Genomic DNA, 20,840 nt, shown 5'->3' on the forward strand with positions numbered 1-20,840 from the left:
CTCCCCCCACGGCCACAACCTGTCCTCTTCTCTGTCCTTTTCTCCAAGTGAGAGCTCTCAGAAGAGGGCTGGGGGAACGGGCTGTACGGCTGGGACCTCTGCTTTGCAATTTTTCTGTTTTTTTCTTAGCCAAATGCACTGTGGGGACAGAAGGGGACCCCAACAAATGGGAACCCAACCCCTGGGCTTCTCTCTGGGCCACGCTGGGCTGCGAGCTCACCATTAAATCATCTCCAAGGGGTCAGCTGGGGCTGTGCCTCCTCGCCTGAGCCTCCGTGGTGATTGCTGCTGGGAAGAGGAATACAAAACCTGGAGTTACTCAGCCCTGCAGCGCTGTGGGGTGCTGTGTGGCTGGGTTCCCCGGTCAGGGAGCAGCTGGGGTGCGGCTGTGCTCACGTGGGGAGCTGGCACCTCGCTGTCCTCATCCAGCTCCTTGGCTCGCGTGGTGTTTCCTACACACGGGACCTTATCTGCTGCTTTGATTTGTATTTAAATAAAGTTCCTTTAAGGGCAGCTGAGGGATTCCAGTGTCGATCCATAGGACAGGCTGATAAAGGACAGGCTGATGAAGCAGGACTGGAGCTGAGGTGCGCCAGGGCTCCCCGACAGCCCCTCTCCTGTTAGCTAACACAGCCTGGTGAGCAACAAAGAAAGCTTTTTGGGGGCGTTGGAGCCAAACAACCAAATCCTGTGGCTGCTTTCCAACACGTCGCGTGTCCGTGGGAGAGCTGCCGAGTGGAGCAGCCTCCAGGAGAGCGGCCGGGTGGTTTCGTGCTTTCACTCGGGGTCATTTTCGGCATCTGCTGGCGTTGGGCACGTGGGAGGTAACACAAAGCAGGATCCCTCACTGAGAAGCTGGCACCTTCTGCGAGCACTGAGCAGCTCGCGGTGCTGAGCCACAGCACAAAGCGCGCTGGAATAAGCGAGGGTGAGAGAGGGAAGCTGCTGGCAGAGGTGATTTATGCTTTTGAGTCCCGTGTGCCTTTTATAGGGCATGGAAAGCCTCCTCTGGGCTCTGTGGGCTGGGTCAAAGCGTGGAAAAAGGGCTCGCAGCACATGGGCACATATCACAGCGAGCAAAGTCGCCTCCGGGTGGGTTTAGGCTCCGTGGAAGCCTGGCGTGGAGCTGGGGGACCCGAGCCCAGGTGTCTGGGGGAAATAGCTGCAGAAAGGCCAGGAGCAGGTTGTGGGGTAGGTGTTGCAGCTGGGACGGCGTGTCTGGCACAAGGAGGATTGAAAAATGCCCAAGATGAAGCAATTTGGGACTGCTCCAAGCAGAACAGGAGGAACTGGTGAAAGAGAGGGGCTGGGGGCTGATTTGAGCTGCTAACACCCCTGGGCTCAGCACCCTGACCCCCAGCTTTTAGGGGAGGGTCATTACCCATTTGGAAGGAAACCCCAAGCGTTGGGACCTCCCCTTTTCTCTGAGTTTTGTTTCCTTTTGGCGGGGGGGAATTTGCCTTGGAAATAGCCTGGCTGCCTCAAAGAGGTCCTGCGAGGCAGCCGTGGTGGAAAATGCCCTAAGAAACGCCGCCCTTGCTGATCAGCTCCGTGTGCTGGATGGGTGCTGGGTGAACACCCGAAAAGCAGTCCCGGGTAGGACGGGGTTTTGGGGCTGAGCTGCTTCTGGAGATGCAGTGGGTGCTTATTCTGCCTATTTCGGTCACTTTTCTAAAAGAAACTTCTCTTTCTGTGATCCTCTGCAGGCGTAACCTGACCAAGTTGTCCCTGATATTCAGCCACATGCTGGCAGAGCTCAAAGGGATTTTCCCCAGCGGCCTCTTCCAAGGGGACACGTTCCGGATCACCAAGGCAGACGCTGCCGAGTTTTGGAGGAAAGCTTTTGGGGAGAAGTAAGTCTCCGGCTGTGCTCGACGTTACGGATGTGACACCTCTAAAAGTGGTGGTTGGTGACTCAGAAGAATCGTTATTGAGGTTAATCAGAGAAATTAATGCCGGGAGAGACCCATTAGGTCATTTGGTCCCCTCGCTCGGGTGGGGTACAGGATTGTTCCTGCTTTCTGTTTTCCACTTCTTTGTCCTGTCTTGTTTTCAATGTGCAAAGTGATCCGTCCTTCACTTTTCCTAGGACACTGTGGTACTGTCACGAGGTTCCCTGGCTTATTAAGCCTAAATGTTCCTCTCCTTAATTTAATTCCTTAACTTTTAAGGGAGCTCCACGAACTATGCAAAATAATCTGCTTTCTTCTTCCGAAGGCTACCGTGCCCCCACTATTAGCTGTCCTTTCGCTCAGCCACTCAATTAAATTCTTTCATCTTCCCTCCGATTAAGCTTTCCAATCACTTCGTCATCTTTCTTCAGGTTCCTCTGAACTTTTGTCTGTCTGCATAATGGCTCTGTTAAGGTAGAATGAAGGAGAAAGTTGAGAGCAACGTGTGTGTAGGTGCAGACTGTTGAAACGTCACTTTCAGTTTTTTGTACCCAATAAAACACTGACGGAATGAGCTTCAGAGGTGTCCCCAGCAGTGCTGGGGGGTTAAAGTTGATGGAATTGGGCACTGCTCTCCAGCTGAGGCATTCCACGTGCAGGGTTTAATTAGGAGCTGTCAGAACAAAAAGCAGCGAGATATTTACTCACGGGTACCACAGTTACCTGTAGCTAGGTGTGCTCACAACAGGTTTCTACTCTGATATTTTAAAAGAAAGGAAACACTCCTTTAAGCAGGAGCCTCTGTTTGGGTTTCTGGTTATCTTACTTCTCCAGTTAATCCCTGGTTAGAGAGTTGCAGCTTTTTTGTTTTAACTGTCTAGGGCTCTACTTTTTGCTGACTCCTTCTCTGCTTAACGGAACGCTCTGAAACTCTTTCCCAGTGGTAGTGCTGCGTACAGCCCGTGGTTCGTACAAACGCTGACGTGATAGCACTGCAGAAAAAGGGGAAGGAGAAAGCAGGGAGGGACGTCAGCTCCCAGAACCGTGTATACGCAGAGAAAGCTGGCTAACGTGTGCTGGGCTGTTGATTTCCCTCAGTGCCAAGAAGCCTTTTGCTCACATTATGGGAGTAAATCTCTTGGGGCTGATGTTGTTTTTCCTCTCTTCTGTTCCCGTGAGGCGTCTGCTCACAAATAAAGCTCACGAGGTGGGTACGTGGTGGTCCTCAGACACACAGCGTTTATAGCTGGCTTGCTTTTCCCCAGGACCATCGTTCCCTGGAAGAGTTTCCGTCAAGCCCTGCACGAGGTGCACCCGATCAGCTCGGGGCTGGAAGCCATGGCCCTGAAGTCCACGATCGACTTGACGTGCAACGACTACATCTCAGTGTTTGAGTTCGATATCTTCACGCGACTGTTTCAGGTAAGGACCGAGGAGTGCAGATCACTTGAAATGTACCTTAGTGCCTCAGGTCAGACTCTTTTCCCGAGATGAACCATATTTTGCACGTTAAAATGACATTACTTATGTTGTAAAGGACTTGGTCTTCTTGCCCCTCATCCTCTGGCCAGTTTTGGTCATAGTTAGAACCAGTAAAAGCGTTTGATACTTCTGGTTGAAGAAGAAAACGTCTAAATATAAATTGCAACTGCATGCAAGGCACATCCAGCATCCTCCCGTGAATCAGTTTTTCCTTTTCAAAGGTCACTTTTAGTCTGAAGTCCTGACACAACTTCTGTTAGCCAGGAAATGCGAAGCTGAGTTTATCAGTCTGCCTTTCCTCGCGCCCTTTTCTTTCGTGTTAGATTTCTTTTCCGTGGGGGGATGTTCAGGATGGAGCACGCGGAGCATGGAAATTTGTGCTTCCTCCCTTCTGAACTGACACAGCCAGGATGTCGCAGACGCATTTTGTGCTCTGCGTGCAAGAAGTGTTTGTGTTACAGCGGGGATATTAATAGTAGGTAAAACTGTAACCCATGGGCTGTAATAGTTCTGAGCTCTAAAACGCAGCTTTTGATGGTGCAACTGGGTATTTACAAGAACAAACACTTACTTCTTTGGCTCCGGCTTGCCTTTTCCCATGTGATAGGGTGGGTTGTAATTAAGATATGTCTAGATGAAAAATTCCCATGTTCGGTGTTGCAATGCATCTGATCTCATTCAGCACTTTTTCCAGCTCTGGTACATAAAGAGCGAGTTGAGAGCCGCTGTGATTTCCGAGAGATACGTACAAGCTTCCTGGGGAGAGCTAGCACCTTAGGCAAGTTGAGAAATTTGGAAAAACTGAGTGAAATTCGGACACGCAAACACTTCTCCGAATCGAAAGCTTTCAAACTGTTGTTACGACTTTTTAGGCATCATTTTTGGGAAAATTTAACTTGCGTGTGCTGCTTTATGTACTCAAACCTCAGCCTAAGCAGCAGTCCTTGCCACACCCAGGTGAGGTTAGGTGGCTGAGGAGTAGTCACGAGCATCTTACACACGGTGAAACTGAGACAGAGAGGGGAGATCACTTTCCTGAGGCCATGTAGGAAGTTTTTGTTAGGCATCCAACTAGTCATGGTTTCTGGTCCTGTGCATAATCTTAGGCGATTCCTGTCTCCATCACTGGCTCAGGGATGAGTAATTTTCTCTGCAGAAGCAGCACGTATTGGTAGCTCTTCTCAAGCTGTCTTTTTGTGACCTCAGTGACCTCTCCCGTGGCGTTTTTTAAAGGAATTTTGGTTAACTTCTGTCCTCGGTGATATTTTTATCGCTGATGAGAGAATTTCAAACCTTAAGGCTGGTGCAGGAAAACACGGGTTCTAGTTCCTCTACAGGATTTACAGTGGGATAAGAAACCTGATGCTTTAACTGACCCCTTTTATTAAGGAATATCGCGTGTGTTGCTGCCTCTTAGAAGCATGTGGCTAATACGTTTCTTTGTTCTCTCTACAGCCATGGTCCTCTTTGCTCAGGAACTGGAATAGCCTCGCGGTGACTCACCCTGGTTATATGGCATTCCTAACCTATGATGAGGTGAAAGCCCGGCTTCAGAAATTCATTCACAAACCTGGCAGGTTGGTGCTTGGCAGCAGTGGCCCTTTTGATGGCTCCCGATAACGTCGCGGATTACTCACTGGTGGAGGAATTATTGGGCTTGGGTTTGTCTTTGTCCTCCTTCCTCCTAAATTTTAACTAACCTGGGGGCTGGCCAGGACCCTGAACGAGGCGTGCACAAGAGTGCACCTCTAGTTCTGTGCTGCTTTTAAAAATGGAAACCTTGTGCAGTCTGTTGTTTTTTTCTTAAGTTAATTTGAAAGAAATGATTATGAGGATGCCGAGTTCTCTTGCTGTGGACCCTGGGTTTCGTTTCACACTGCGCCAGGTGCTTGGGTGCTTTTCTCACTTGGTGTCAGATTGCAAAGTTCTCCTTTGGTCTGCCTGGGGGTAGAGTGAGAAAAGCTGGTGTAAATCGTCCAGCTCTTCCTCCTAGTTTTTATTTGATGTCCTAAGATAACCAGACAAAGGCTGCCTACTTGACATCGAGTCGTTTCTGCCCGTTCCAGGCTGAACTGGAATTTCTTTGTGTTTTCAGTTACATTTTCCGGTTGAGCTGCACACGACTTGGTCAGTGGGCCATCGGCTACGTCACTGCAGATGGGAACATCCTTCAGACAATCCCCCACAACAAACCCCTTTTTCAAGCACTGATCGATGGCTTCAGGGAAGGCTTGTAAGTAGCTTATCAATAACAAGTTTTTGTCCTTTGGGTGTTTTTTTCCTGTGAGTTACCCATCTTAATGCTGTGGTAAGGCCTGAAAGTCAGTTGAATGGTAAAATGCGCCCACTGGGCTCATCACACGTTGTGTCCTCAGGAGAGGCAGCGTGTTGCAGAGGTCAAGCAATCACTGTTGACATCACCGAGCCCCCTTTTGGACATCTCTCAGCTCTTCCTTTTTATTTAGACCTTGATTCAGCAAAACACTTGAAGCAAGTGAATAGTCCCATTGATGTCAGTGGAATAATTCATATGCTTAACTGCTCTGGCACTCGAGAGTACTCAGCTATCATTTGCACTGGAGATCTCCATTGTCCTTTGCAGCAGCAGACGATGAGTGTGTGCCTGCCTTTCCCTTGTCATACATTCTTCTGCAGTGGGTTCCTTAACCTGTGCTACCACAGCTGCTATTACAGGCTCAGTTTTCTTACACTGGCTGTGCCAGTTTCACTGCAGGATGATTTAAGAATGGTAAACTAGGACCGTAACCTCATGTTTAAAATGACAATTGCTCCCAGGAAGGAAAATGAGTTTCCTTTTATTTTAAAGAATGGCATGTTTGGGTTTTGCCTGGTAGGAATATTCTTCCAAAACTTGCTTAGAACTCAGAATATCCTGAATTTCCTCCTCTTGGTTCTCACCCTCACTCTTATTTCCTGCTTACAGTTATTTATTTCCCGATGGCCGGAATCAGAATCCTGACTTGACTGGCTTGTGTGAGCCCACACCTCAGGACCACATTAAAGTTACGCAGGTGAGCAAAGCCTTCTATCCCATTTTGTCACGCTCCTTGTTCTGCAAAATATTCGTTCTTCTGTGCTCTTCACCGTGGCTGTGCCCTTGAACCCTGAGTTCCCAGGCTGTTCTTGGGAAACCTAAACAAAAATCTGGTATAACTTGAAGCCCGCTTTCTTCAGAGCTTGATGGATATATCCAGCACATAAAATCCCAGTGAAGTTTTTGCAGATTTCTGTTCTCTTTTGCAGTTTGTTCTTGTGTTGGGAATTCACTTTGTCCTGCACGTCTTCTGTTGGATTTCTTGTAGCTGTGATAACTCTTGCACGTCGTTGTACAGTATCAACACTGTCTGTCTGTCTTTCTCCAAGGAACAATATGAATTGTACTGCGAGATGGGCTCCACGTTCCAGCTGTGCAAAATCTGTGCTGAAAACGACAAGGACGTGAAGATTGAACCGTGCGGCCACCTGATGTGCACGTCCTGTCTGACTGCGTGGCAGGTGAGGCGTTGGCTCTTGTGTATCTGAGTGAGGCTAGTTGCTTTTTTACAGAAGCAGTATCTCCTCTTCCCCAAACTGTTGAGTTTCCTTCAGGTATGGAGGGGAGGGAGTGTAACTGTGGCCGTGGTTCAGAAATACCAATGCCAGCTTCACCTGCCTAGGGAGAAGGTGGGCAGATGCCTGATCTGAGTGCAGGAACAGGCAAGAAGTGCAAGGACTTGCTAAAAAGCTGTTCCTCTGCTCCAGACAGAAAATCCTCCATTTTTATAGCACAGATTGCCTTTCTCTTCCCCTCGGTTGAACGAAACCTGCCAAAAAGCAGGCTTAAAACTCTCTGTATACTACCCGTGTATTTAATCTCTGCATCTCAGGGGTGGTTGTAACAGCTCTCTCCTCTTCCCTGAAGGAATCAGAAGGCCAGGGCTGCCCTTTTTGCCGCTGTGAAATCAAAGGCACGGAACCGATTGTAGTAGACCCGTTTGACCCCAGAGGAGGAGGAGGATTGTCACGGCAAGGGGCAGAAGGAACTCCCTCACCCAACTATGATGATGACGACGACGACAGAGCTGATGATTCCCTCTTCATGATGAAAGAACTCGCTGGTACCAAAGTAAGGGCGCCTGCTGGTGTGCTAGATGTGGCAGCGTGTACAGAGACCGCGTGTTCTCCATCAGAGAGGATGTGGTCTTGGTGCTTTGTGCACACAAGGGTTGTCAGACCTTAAAACAGGAGGGATTTTAATCAATACGAGGAGGGTGAGGTAAATAGGGATTCAGGTTGGGTGCTGTCAGTGCAGCTCACGCTGTTCTGTGAAGCAGGAGCGAGCACACTTTGATCAGTTGTATGTTGCCTTGAAAGATTGGGTGTTTGTCAGCCCTTAGAAGGTTGAAAAGGCTGCCTGGGTCTATGGAAATGTGAGGTCTGGGTCTGTAACACTTCTCTGCGTGCTTAGCAGTGCTGCTTTTCACTTATTAGCCATACTTCACCCATATTAGCAAAAGCTCATCCATTTTCCCCAGCGATGAACGCAGCCAACCAGGTACAGCCTTCCCAAGGTCCTGGTGAGTAACTGGGTAGAGGGCAGGGTATTTTGCTGAGCGAGTCAGTTTGTCTGTCATCTTTTTATATTTATATAAATATAAGGTCTGATAACTCGCTGCCATTCGTGACAGGCATTCTTTAAGCCTCCCTGCACATTTTTTTTCTAAATAGGCTGCTTTTTCTGGCCACAAGGAATGCTCTGCGCTGGTTACCCTATGGTCAGATTTCTCTTTAGCTTCCACCCTGTGAAATACTGTAAGCTGGAGTCCTGGGGATTATTTTTGTGTACATAACTTGGGGAAGCAAAGCACAGCTTCCTTGCTGTGACATCCTGTTGTGGTTTGCAGTGGGCTAGCACGCCATTATTTGCTGGCAATCAGTGAGTTCAAACCTGTGCAAAGGTTTTCAGAGTTATGTAGTGCTCACCTTGCTTGTGAAACAAGCTTGATAAGAAGGAGAAGAGGCACGGTTCTGCTAGGTAGAAAAAGAGGGACAAAAATGGAGGTTTTGCTGCACACTGAGGATTGCTGCAACAGCCATGACACCAGTCAAGGTACTCTGCACAGCGGTGCCTGCAGTGGTGAGTAGGATTTGCAGCAGATCACGCCCTCTCGTGTCGGAAAGAAAGGCAGCTTGCTGCTGCTCTGGGCTTGGCAAGGCGGGTTTGTTACTCCAGCAAAACAGCTTGTCCTTTATTGTGCCACTAAGTGTGCAGTTGTGGTTTTGTGCCACGGTTAAGCCAGTTAGTGATGCTCAAGGCTTGCTGCGAGACAAACGCAGCTGTGCTGTGAAATTACCTTAGATTGCTGCTGTGTGGTTGGCATCAGTGCAGTCATTTGTTACCGGCAGTGATACTGGAGCCAGCACAACCCACTGAACTTGAAAGCCTCTCCAAGGAAGAGGAGTTCTGCTGGATTTTGTCATCCTTTGATTTTCTTGGTCTTTTTTTTTTCAGGTTGAGCGTCCTCCCTCTCCCTTCTCGGTAGCCCCGCAGGCCACCCTCCCTCCCGTGCCGCCACGACTGGATCTTCTGCAGCAGCGAGTGTCCAACCCGCCTGGGGCTTCCAGCCCTGGGACCTCCTCAAAGGTAAAACACGCTCCTTGCCCTGCCAGATGGTGGGGCAGCGGGGAAGGAGAGTGCTTGGGTAAATCCTCTGCGTTCTGTGTGACATCCCTGAAGGCAAACTAGCGATTTCTCTGACCTGCTGACTGATGAATAACTTGTGTAAACGATGCGCAGTTGAAGCTTTTTGAAACGATGAGTTTCCTTTATGTGGAATCCAATCCAATGATGCTCTGAGTTGTTTTGTGTGTTTTTTTTTTTTAATTCAAGAAGGACAATCAGAAGTGCTTAGTGCCTAGCTGTAGCTGCGCGTAATTACTGTGTTGTCTCCACAAGCTTGTAGGGAAGGTGTCCCTGGAGAGCTAACTTGGCATCACTCCACATCCGTTGAGATAATTTCTAGTGAAAAAACAGATGAAACAAAAACAGACCTCGCCCTCCTGCCACCCACCTCCCACCTTTCTGTGTTCCGTGGCCGGACTCCCTTTTGTTAAGCCCTGTTTTTGCATTCTTCTGCTTCCCAGGCTGCTCCTGGCACCCTCCACAAGGATAAGCCTCTGCCCATCCCACCCACGCTCCGCGACCTGCCACCGCCACCGCCTCCGGACAGACCCCACTCCATCGGGACCGAGGCTCGGCCTCAGAGACGGCCCCTGCCCTGCACTCCAGGGGACTGTCCTTCCAGGGACAAGCCCCCCCCCGTGCCCTCCACCCGCCAGGGGGATCCGTGGCCCTCCCGGCCGATCCCGAAAGCCCCCTCCTCAGCTCTCAGCCCCGGGGACCACTGGACCGGGAGGGAACTGTCGAACAGGCACTCGCTTCCCTTCTCCTTGCCCTCTCAGATGGATTCCAGGGCTGAGAGCCATCGGCTTGGGAGCACGCTCAGCCTGGACAACCAAGTGGTGAGTAGAGCTAATGGGGGTGAAGGTTGGTTTTAAGGAATTAGGTCTTCCAAGGTGCCCTGTTCTCATCTGCATCTGAGTAGGGCCTTCCTGTGCCAAGGGAGAGATGAAGAGAACCTGGTGAATGCCAGACAAGGGAGAGTAATGGGAGGACTTTGAGCAGTCATGAGCCACAATGTTATGATCAGTGTTCACCTTTGAATTTTGAAAAACTGAGAATGTTTTGCGTTAGGAGCTGTCCTGGTGAAAAAGTGCAATTTCCTCCTCTCAGGATTCAGTCCTGTGAAACATGCGCACAGAAACAGTGGTTACTTTAACTCAGTAAAATCTGAGTTAAATTTGTGGCTGTTCCTATTAATGAGGTGTAACTTAGTAGTCCAACATACTGTTCTCTAAGAGAAATCACAGGCAGTTTTGCTTCCCTTGATCCCTGTTGCCTACCTTTTCCTTTTAAAACCTCCAGCTTTCTGAATTTCTGAATTTTTGAAAATTGAAAGTGAGTACATTTTTAGCCAGATTGTCCAGGGAATTGACACTTTTGCAGTTGTCATTCTGTCTCTGTATATATGCTTGTCTGCATCCTTTTCCTCTTTTCCCTATTAACATTTTGGCCTTTTGGCCAATTTCAGCTGAATTTCGCAAAGTCATTAGAGTCTGAAAGATAAGAGATCCTGTGGCTCTTGTGTAAACAGGCAGTAGGCAACAGGAGAAAAACTGTGCTTGTGCTGTCAGTGAGGGAAAAGTATCAAAACTTGTGGGTTTCTAAGGTGTCAGTAAATGCTTTTGAATAAATGAAGGTGCTTTGTTCCCAAGAATTGGATGACTGGCTGACATCATCCCCAGGTGGATGACCAGCAAACAGTTTTGCAACTACACTGGTCGACCTGGTGTCTGTAATTCCTTGTTTGGCCTTTTTTCTTTCAGAGCTTGAACAGCGGTCCACCAGCAACCTCAGAGTGTGAGCACCCCAAAATTAAACCCTCCTCCTCTGCCAACGCTATCTACTCCTTAGCTGCCAGGTATGTTGTTCCCTACGAGGGTTGTTGTAGGTCTCTGTGCGTGCTGGTGCCAGGGACAGAATTTGGCATAACTCTGTCAAGCCTTAGTTTCAGTCTCTGATGGATTATTTATTCAAAGCACACAGCCTAGGTGAAAGCAGATGAAATCAGCAGCCTGAAGATTTGTGGATGGTGGCGATAGGAATCAGGCTACGGTTACCTTTAGCTCGTCTGTAAATTTAATTCTGAGTTGGTCTTTGTAAATGTGCCCTGTGAAGCAGGTGATGTGTGTGATACTGTCAGCTGCCTCTTCGTAATGACCTTGTGCCAGCTTGACCTTGCAGCTGGGCAGCTACAAGCCAGGTTATTTCTCTAGGCAGTATCAATATAGCACTGCTACCTCGGCTGTGGGTTTGAAAAGCCACTTTGATGCTAATTAGATTTCCAGTAAGTGTTTTTCTGGTGTTTATATCTTGTTTCTTCTGCCTCCAGACCACTGCCTGTACCAAAACTGCCTCCTGGGGAACAGTCTGAAAGCGACGAGGACACCGAATACATGTCGCCCTCCTCGCTGCCAGTGGTGCCTCCAGGTCCTGCTGTACAAAAACCAGAGATGAAGATGCCTTTGGAAATGACTCAGAGTTTGCGGTGAGACGCTGTTTGCATGTACTGTTCTTCCTCCTCGCAGCTCTGGGGAAGCACATTTGTTTACCAGGGTGGAGATTTCGCTTGCTGTGTTGGCTGAATTCCCCCAGTGATGCTCACCAGATCTAGACTAAGGCAGCGAACTGCAGATGAAACGTGGCTGCTGCTCTGCTGCAGAATCCTTACACAGTATTAAAAGGGCTAGATAACCTCCCCCTCCTTCTGCTGGTAACAGCAGCAGCCACCGAAATGCAAAATTCTGTGAAAAAGATTGTTTTCTGGTGGTGTCAGCTAAACCCTTCAGTGCTGAGCTGCTGTCTTGCAGCAGGCATCACTAGAGCACTTAGGGGAACAAATGCTCTCTCTCAGAACAAAGGCAGAACATTTTGAAGCAGGTACCTGTGGATAATCTCGGTGACAGGGGCTGGGTGATGGCTGCCCAGTGCTGCCTGTGTGAAGGGAGATGTGTGCTCTCTCCTGCAGAGCCCTGGAGTGCGACCAGCAGGCGGATGGCTGCATGTACGAAGCGATGTACAACATTCACTCCCAAGCAGTGCCCTCTGCTTTCGAGACCCTCAACGCTTCTGGTGAGTGGGTGTGCTAAGAAAAAACACACAAAAGTCACCAAATAAACCCGGGATGCAATGCGTTGGTCCCAGTGCCAGTTGGAAGAGCATTTTAGGGTAAATTAAATGTTTCTTGCTTTTGTTGGTGAAGTAGCTAGGATGTCTGCGGAAGCGTTTGTGTCTGCGCGCTGCAGGCTGCGTGTGGGGATGTTGGTGAGCAGCCTGGCTGGAATGTGCTGTAAAAATACCCAACAGTTGTTTAAAAAATTGCTGTTTTGAAGATTTTGTTTTCTGGGCTTCGCTGCTGTAAGCAGCTGCAGCAGCTGTCAGCCCACAGCTATGGTAAGAAATTTTTATCTAGCGCTACTTTCTGGAAAGAGCTTCCACTGAACGTGGGGTTTTGGCAGCAGAGCCTCGTTCTGTGTCCTGTCAGTGCTTTTATGGACTGCAGAGGAGCAGAGGCTGCCTGGAGAGACGGATCTCTGTTCAGTCCCAGAGCTCAGACTGTGTCTCTTCCTCTAGATGAAGGGGATCTGGCTGCAGCCACTGCCAGCAATGGCCCCGAAGAATCAGAAAATGAAGAAGATGGCTACGATATCCCCAAACCACCACTACCAGTTGCTATTGCTCGTCGCACACTGTCTGATATCTCCAACGCCACGCCTGCCTTCAGCCGAATGTCTTTGGAGAATGACCCCGTGACAGGTTAGAGAACAGCTGTGCTCTGGGTGCTGTAGCGTGCACTGGTGGCTTGAAACTTGTGTCACTGACTCAGGATTTTGTGGGTAGGCTGTAAAATCAGATTTGCAAGGCTGAATTACACCGATCCTTATTTGTTCAGCTTGCTTTGCAACTTGTAATGCGTTTCCTTACTCCCTTAAATCCCAGAGCTAGTACATCACATTTAAATCACAGTTAGCAAAGCCTTTTCCCAGCTTTAAGGTTGCTCCTTAAGGCATCACGTCACACGGGGCACAGGATATAGCTTGTGCCATGAAAAAGAACTTGAGAATATTGCAGCTTCTCTCTGCTCAAGCTGAAGATGGGTGGCTGGCCGTGCACTCTTTGTGTCTCAGAGGCTTGGGTGCAGCTGTTGCCAGCAGATGGCACAAGTGGCCCGTGTGGTGCTTTGGGTTTCCTTCAGCAAGGACACGGCGGCTCAGCAAGGTCAGCTTTTCATCCCCGGGGAGCAGGGGACATCTTGTCCTCCTGGCTGGGTGATGCTGTCCAGGGGAATCCCAAAGCCTTGTCTCTCCAAAAGCCTTTCCAACCAACACTTGGCTTCTTCCCTACAACCGTTCAGGGGCACCAGAGGAAGCTCTGAAACTTCCTGGTGGGGGCTTTAGGATTCAGCACGTCGCAACCTCCGGCCGTTTGCCAAGCGAGAGGGGCGAGTCTCTCGTTCCTTCTGGAGGCTGGCAGCAGGCAGAGCCTCCTGCACCCAGGCCTGCTTGTCCCACGGAGTCTTCTGCTCACCTGCTTCACCAGTTCCCTCTTCCAAAGTTTTCTCTTCTTCAGCTCAGAGAATTTATCAGCTCAAAGAGATTTGTCAGCTTTTGCCGCTCCTCCCTGCCCTGCTCTGCGACCGTGTCTGTAGAATATGGGATGAGGGAGGGCAGAGGGAGCTCACATCCTGCTCCCAGATGAACTACGGGGCTTAATCATTGACCCCTCTTTGTTTATACAACCCTGAAATTACAGTGCTTTTGTCCTGCGTTGTAGGGTATGGAGGTCTGCTAACGAAAGATGCTGAGGAAATGCTGAAATGCTGATTGTTACTGCCCTGGGAAGCTGCTGCAGCTTTCTGAAACATTGGCTACTGGTCGCTGCCGAAGCCTGGCTAGGAAGGGATGCGTTTGGGCGGATTTGTGTTCTCACACACGTTGCCCTACAATTTAGTTTCTTAATCATTTACCAAAAGAGCTGAGCTGCTGGCTGCCCTTTCAAATGGACCTGTGGTCTCTGAAATTTGAGCCGGTTCAGGCTGAAGCAGCCATTTCAAAAGACACTTTGGGGGAGAGGAGTGGGCAGTCCTTTCTCTCAAACGTACAAAAAGCTTTTTATGTGTCAGGAGCTTGTTCTGTGACGATCAGGGAGACGAGCTGCGTTGTGGCTGCTGAGGAAGCCTCCATGAATTTGGGTCCTGAGGAGCCTTCCCCGGCGTCGTGCTCTCGGTGAAGTTTTTCAGGAAGGCCCCAGGATGACTGCTGCTGTTCTGAACGGGGCTGCGGTGCCAGTCTTAGGGATTGTTTGGACATTCCTAGGATGTGTGTGTTGTACACCACCGGTTCAGCAGTTAGAAAACTCTGCCTGGAGTACCTCGAGGAGGTTTTTCCAGCAGACAAAAATAGCTCGCTTTAAGGTGGTGTCAAAGATTCAGGCAGAGAAGTTCCCTGTCATCTGCAAAGCAGGAAAAAACATTTTCTGCAGGGATATGGGAGGTGAGGACTCCAAATTATCAGAGATTGGATTAATGCTGTAAATAATGCATTTTCTTTACAAGCCACTAATTAAATCCCTGCGGTGTTTGGTGTCCTGCTTGCGATTTTTGGCTGCTCTTCTTGTTCCCCAGGAGGTGAGGGTGGGCTCCCGCAGGAGCTCGTGTGTGGGTCTGAGATATAACTCGGTTTTTGGAGAGCTTGTGGCGGAGGAGCTGTGACTAATCCATTCCTTTTCGTGCGGGTGCTGATCAGCACCGTGCTGTGGGAGGATGGGGCTGAGTCGAGATGGTGCCACGGGTCGTGGTGGCACGGCCGAGTGCCAGTCATCAGTCTGATGTCAGTCCTGCTCCCTTCCGAGCAAGAGTCCCTGCCTTTCCTTGAAGCGACGCGTTTCTTTCTCCTTCCAGGTTTCTCGGATGGCTCTCAAGTTCCCGAAAGGCCGCCCAAGCCGCTGCCACGGAGAATCAATTCAGAGCGAAAAGCCGGGAGCTGCCAGCCGGGCGGAGCCAGCAGCGGGAGCAGCGCGTCGCTGCAGCTCTCCAGCGAGATCGAGAACCTCATGAACCAGGGCTACTCATATCAGGACATCCAGAAAGCGCTGCTCATTGCACATAACAATATCGAAATGGCCAAGAATATTCTCCGGGAGTTCGTTTCCATCTCCTCCCCTGCTCACGTGGCCACATAGCACATCACCTCCGACGCCTGCAACTTCTGCGGACCGGCTGCCCCGGGCGGCCGCGCACCCAAGGGGAAGGGGGTTCCTTTAGAGACTGCGTGCGGAGCTCAGCCCTGCCTCTTCCCGAATCAGTTATCAGGTTTTTGTGGTTCCAGATTTCAAAGCAGTGGGAGGAAATGGAAGCGGAGCGGTGTTTTTCTACAGTGTGCGTCTTGGAGTCCTTCTCCCCCCGCCTCTTGGCTGTGAGAGAACGGATTTGGGGTGCTGGTAGAGAGAGGTGGTGCCACGAGGGACCCCAGAACCGATGCCCTGGAGGCCGGGGGGAGTGTTTTGTGCTGTGAATTCCAAGTGAATGCTCTGAGAAACCGGGTCAGTGTGGTGTGTCCTGTGGTTCATGGTACTAGGTTTGGACCTGCTCGCTGCTCGGGCTTTTCGGAGCGGCCGAGCGGTCGCGGTCTGCTGGGAACAAGCAGGAGACCTTGGGAGAAACCTTCTGATTGCTTCCCGTTAGCTGTGGCGTCCCCCTCCTCCCTGTAACAATGACAGCATTTATTGCTCACCATTTAGGTCATCCCTTTGCTCCTGGAGCCGGCGTGCCTGGCTTCTGCGGGGCGCTTTGCTCGTGGCCGCGCCGGGCGTTGGATTTCTGTCGGCCGTGGCCTCTCCCCTGCAGCCTCGGATTCCAGGCTGCTAGAAGTGCTGCAAGCCCCGCGTGTCTTTGAGGGGTGGGAGAGGGAGGGAAGAATCCGAGGGAGAGCAAAGAGCTGGCTGCTGCTTCTCCTTTTCTTTCTTTTTTTTTTTTTTATTTTTTTAGCCTCGAGCGTTTGGTGCTGCAGCGCTGGGGCTCGGTGGCAGCCCTGCTGACCTCTCCTCCTCCCGGCACGCTGCACCTGCTGAACGTGGACGCGCTGCTTGCTGTGCCTGAACTGCGTGGTGGCCGTCGCAGCCTCGTGGCCCCCTCACACCAGAATCTCCTCTTTCCATTCCCGTTTCTCCGAGGAGTCCCCAGAGCTCGTGTCCGGGCGGAGCTGGGGCGCTTTGTGTTCGGAGAACAATCCCAGGGCTCGGAGAGGCAGGGCTCAGCTGCTCCTCGCACAAAACCTGAGCAGCTCCTGAGCTCCCCAAATAATAGGCTTGACGCGAGAGCAGCATGGTGCCTTTGGGGGAGCCTTGCAGTTGGGCAGGGACACGCAGCTCCCGGCCTGACAGACGGACAGCCAGCCCTCTGGGTACACGGCGAGGCTGCCAGCCTTTCAGAGCACGTCCTGCAATTATTTGCATCCCTCCAAGGGATTTTCCTTTAAAAAAAAAAAAAAAAACAGGAGCTGGGCCCAGATTTCGGGGAAGCAGCTCGCGGCTGGCGAGGAAATAAAGCCTGAAATGTTTGTGGGGTGTGCAGTAGGGGGGTTTCTCTAAACCTGCAGCTTTATAAATGGATGCAGGGGGGGGTCCAGGCGGTTGAAAAGCAGGAGCTGGCCCCTCGCTCCCCTCCTGTCCGTAACAAAACGCTCCCTGAAGCTGTAAGGGGATCCCTGCAGTGCAGCTCTCGCTGTTGCTATTTTAGGGCCGGGGCTGAAACGTGCGAGCTGGGGAGATCTCTGCCCATCCATCGAGGCAGGTTTTGGGACGCAGCCCTGCCGGTCCTTCCCCTCTCTTCCGTGCTCTCCCCGGCGCTGCCACCAGCCCCGTGTTGCTTTTGGAGCCGCTTCAGCGCCGCCTTTGCTGCGTAAACTCAGCCCGAGTGAGTGCAAGGGTGGCGTGAGACCGGGGCTGCTGCTGCCAGGGCTGTGGGAGAGCCAAATCCGGCAGCTAAAGCCTCAACTCGTGTCCTGCACAGCCCGTGAGCCCGCAGCAGCGATGCCCTGACCCCTCTCTGCGCCGTCCCCGTGGGTCTTAGCGACGAGGGAGCGCGGTTTTCGTGGCATGTATCACTGGCTGCCCTGCATGTCTCCTTTCTGTGCGCTGTTTCTCAGACTGATTTCAGCAGCCGAAGCCTTGGCTTTGCCTCCTCGACCTGGGAGCGTTTTGCTTGCCCCGCTGGCGTGCAGCGGGCTCTGCCCAGGCACTGTACAGCGTATTTTCCTTCCTGTTTTCCTTCCCGAAAGGTGAGCCTGATGCGATTTTTCTCTTTTCTTTCCCCCCCCTTCCACCTCCTCGCTCTTTATTCTGAAAGAGGTAACTTGATAACGCGACTTCAGAAAAGCAGAAGCCAAACGTCTCGTGCCTTTCCTGCCAAAAGGAGGAGCCCGAGCAGCCAGCTCCAAAAGGTGAAGGGGCAGGAGAGCCGGGCTGCTCTCACTCCTGCTGTGTCCCTGTTTTTTTTGTTTTTTTTTTTCAGCATTTCAGCTGCCGAGGTTTCCTCCTCAGCCTGGTGCCCGCAGTGTTTTGTCGGGGCTGGTGCCGAGGACAGGAGAGCTGTGGGACAGGATTGCTTTTGCTTGGAACAAAATGCGCTCTGCTCTTTACCAAAACCGCCGTTTTTCTCCCCACCTGCCATGCCAGGGCGCGAAGCAAGCAGCAAACCCTCGGGGAGGAGCTGGGGCACCTGGCAGCCACCTCGCTCGGGGTTTTGGTGTTTTAGGGTGCCCGGAGCCACCCCGATAGAGTGGGATCTGCAGCGAGACATATCCCGAGGGGCAGGTGGCTGCGGATTTGCTTCCCTGCACGCCCCTCGCTGCGCCCTGCCTCGGGGACACGTCGCCTCCTGCACTAGGCTGATCCCCTTACTGTAGCTATCCCTTGAGGCAGGGCCATCACTGTAAATTTATTATTATTTTTTTTTAATTATTATTATTATTATTTTATTATTTTATTATTTTTTTTTTTTTCAGTCGAGCAAGAAAAAAATGCAACTCCCAGGGCGCTTTTCCCGAAGGTGCCGCGTTAAAAAAAAGTGAGTTGGGGAATAAAGGACACGTGGGGTTTTTTTTTTTTTTAAAGCTCCTGCTGGAAATCTTTTTTGGGAATTTCTGGTGGGGGAGGAGCGGTCGTTCTTTCTCTCGAAAACACCAATTTGTATGATGTCAGTGTTAAAAATGTGGAGATTTTCACGAACTATTTTAAAGAAAAAAAAATATAATAGTGTCATTAATATAAAATATAATAGCAGTATTTAATCCTTTCAGATCTGTAAAGAATAAGGAAAAACAGAAGGTAAATATTCTTACAGAGAGTAGCTGAGCTTTAAGGTTCACTTGGTTTAAAGTCCTCGGTTTGTTTGCAAGTGCATTGTTAATGTTTAGAGGTTATACTAATGTTATTTATTAATTGTTTCCATCCTTGTATGCTGCCCACTAAGAGCTTCTTTGGGATTTCCTTCACCTGTGTCAGTCAAAAGAAAACGAAACAAAGTTTTATTTTTCAATAAAATTCCCTTTGTCGTAGCAGAGCGGCTGCCTGCTGGTGGTTCTGTGAGCCCAATTTGGGGCGTTCGGTCCGTCCCCTGCGCCCCTTACACACCTCACTGACACCCAACCTGCTTCCAGACAATGACCCGATCCTAATTAAGGTCAGGGATGCTCACAAAATGGGAGCGGGGAAAGTTTAAGAGTGCAACACGCTGCTGGAGCCAACCAAGAGATGAGACGAGCCCAAAGAAACCATTAAATGACGAGGCTCTCGTTAAGAAGTTCGTTACCAAACATTAACAGGGGCCCGAATTGGGGCTGCAGTGCCTATAGGGTGCCCAGTAGGTCCCGAAACCCAAATCCTGCTCTGCAGAAGCCCGTTAGCCTCCATCTGCCCCTCCGAAACAGCTCCAAAAGCCTTACAATTACTGCCTCTCATTTACAGGAGATAGAAAATAATTAATAAACTAATCCCCGACATTCTATATATGGGGTCTATAAGGAGTTCAAGGCTACTTCCACATCCATAACACACCCCCAGTGCTCTGGTGATGGGTACACGACCCCTTCAGCTCCCCCATGACCCCTGCTGGGGCTGGGAGCCTATGGGGGGGGGTTTGGGGTCCCTGTTGGCCCTGACCGTGGGCCCTAGGGGCTGATGGAGGTTGTGGGGTCAGGCAGGGGCTGCCTGGGCGTGGGTGCTGATGCTGGATAATGGGGCATGTATGGGGTCCGTGGGCACGCAGGGGGCTACGGGGAGGGCAGGAGGGGTCTGGGGGGTTGATTGAGGCCAAGTGGGCGCAAAGCAAGGTGGCTCTAGGGTCAAACGAGGTTAATTGGGGTCAAGTGAGGACACGGGGGGGTCATCTGAGGTCAATTGGACTCAAGAGTATGGCTTGAGAGGTCAAATGAGGTTAATTGGGGTCAATTGAGGACACGGGGGTCAAATGAGGACAAGTGGACTCAAAAGAAAATGGCCCCAGAGGTCAAATGAGGTTAATTGGGGTCAACTGAGGACAGGGGGGTCAATTGAGGACACGGGGGTCAAATGGGGACAAGTGGACTCAAAAGAAAATGGCCCCAGAGGTCAAATGAGGTTAATTGGGGTCAACTGAGGACAGGGGGGTCAATTGAGGACACGGGGGTCAAATGGGGACAAGTGGACGCAAGAAAGTGGCTCCAGAGGTCAAATGAGGTTAATTGGGGTCAAATGAGGACACAGGGGTCAAATGAGGACACGGGGGTCATCTCAGGTCAAGGGGACTCAAAAGACAATGGCTCGAGAGGTCAAATGAGGTTAATTGGGGTCAAATGAGGACACGGGGTCAATCGAGGTCCAGTGGACGCCGAGGGTGTGCCCCGGGAAGCCAGGCCAGGCTCATTGGGGTTGGGCTGCACTGGGTCCCAGTTGGGGCTGGCTGTACTGGGTGGTACTGGAGGCACTTGAGGCCGTCTCTGCTGGCTCCAGGTGAGTGAAACGACCCCAAAAGCCCCACGGGGGTCCCATGGGGGCTGCGGCATGGTCCCCCCAACCCCTTATGGCCACAGGAACCCCGCTGGGGGGCTCCATCCCCCATCCACTGCTACCCCCCAGTGGCCTCCCCCCAGGTCAGTATGGGGACAGCCCCATTGCATCCCCGTCCCCCTTCCTCACCCCCACTCTTCTCCATGAGCACGTCCCCCAGTGGGGTGGGATGTCCTGGGGGGGGCAGCGGTCCTGGCCAGGTCCCCTCCCAGCTCCGGGTGCACCCCAACCCCCCGGGCAGGGCAGTGCGAGAGGCACTATTTATTACTAATTAGTTATTATTATTATTTATTACCCTTTATTACCATTATTACCTTTTATTTATTATTTTTTATTTATTATTATCCATTATTCCCTATTAAAATGGCTCAGGACCTCTCACTAGGAAATTCCCCCCTGCTACCTGCAGAAGCTGAGGGATGAACACCAGCCACAAGCCCTCAGGCTCCTTTAGGGGAATTATCCCTTAATAGCCCAGATCCTCTGTATTAGCAATAAAACGATCGATAATTATCAATAAAATGATCTCTTTTGGTTTCTTACCCAACAGCTTCGATTATTGGGGGCTGTTAAATCCCGTTACCACACTCCCTTTTAGCATCCAGTCACCACTACTACACTGATGTATTGCAATCTAATAGGGTTATCAATTAGAAGCCTCATTAATTAATAATAGAGCTACCTGTTAGCAATTATTGGGGGCTGGTAGCTATTAACACCATTTCTAATTAGCAGCCCTGTAC

At 50.7% G+C, this 20,840-nt stretch overlaps 1 protein-coding gene across 3 annotated transcripts in view; it reads left to right on the forward strand.

Moving 5' to 3' along the window:
- Positions 1-18,589, forward strand: part of CBL (Cbl proto-oncogene) — a 35,670-nt gene extending 17,081 nt beyond the window's left edge. Inside the window, exons 3-17 of one of the 3 annotated variants that reach the window (XR_014619126.1) lie at positions 1,707-1,853; positions 3,158-3,314; positions 4,830-4,951; positions 5,470-5,607; positions 6,319-6,406; positions 6,759-6,890; positions 7,297-7,500; positions 8,887-9,018; positions 9,519-9,896; positions 10,821-10,915; positions 11,387-11,542; positions 12,023-12,126; positions 12,628-12,810; positions 14,954-16,966; positions 17,063-18,589. Coding sequence is in view for 1 of the 3 variants with exons in the window: in XM_084301577.1 (XP_084157703.1) it covers positions 1,707-1,853; positions 3,158-3,314; positions 4,830-4,951; positions 5,470-5,607; positions 6,319-6,406; positions 6,759-6,890; positions 7,297-7,500; positions 8,887-9,018; positions 9,519-9,896; positions 10,821-10,915; positions 11,387-11,542; positions 12,023-12,126; positions 12,628-12,810; positions 14,954-15,234 (2,317 nt within the window). In the remaining 2 variants the exon portion in view is untranslated. Of the gene's footprint in view, positions 1-1,706; positions 1,854-3,157; positions 3,315-4,829; positions 4,952-5,469; positions 5,608-6,318; positions 6,407-6,758; positions 6,891-7,296; positions 7,501-8,886; positions 9,019-9,518; positions 9,897-10,820; positions 10,916-11,386; positions 11,543-12,022; positions 12,127-12,627; positions 12,811-14,953 lie in introns of all 3 variants that reach the window. The other 2 variants (XR_014619127.1, XM_084301577.1) reach the window with 2 other exon arrangements.
- The last annotated feature ends 2,251 nt before the right edge of the window (positions 18,590-20,840 follow it).

This window comes from Netta rufina (genome assembly GCF_964035555.1).
Source record: "Netta rufina genome assembly, chromosome: 25".
In the NCBI taxonomy this organism is placed as follows: domain Eukaryota; kingdom Metazoa; phylum Chordata; class Aves; order Anseriformes; family Anatidae; genus Netta; species Netta rufina.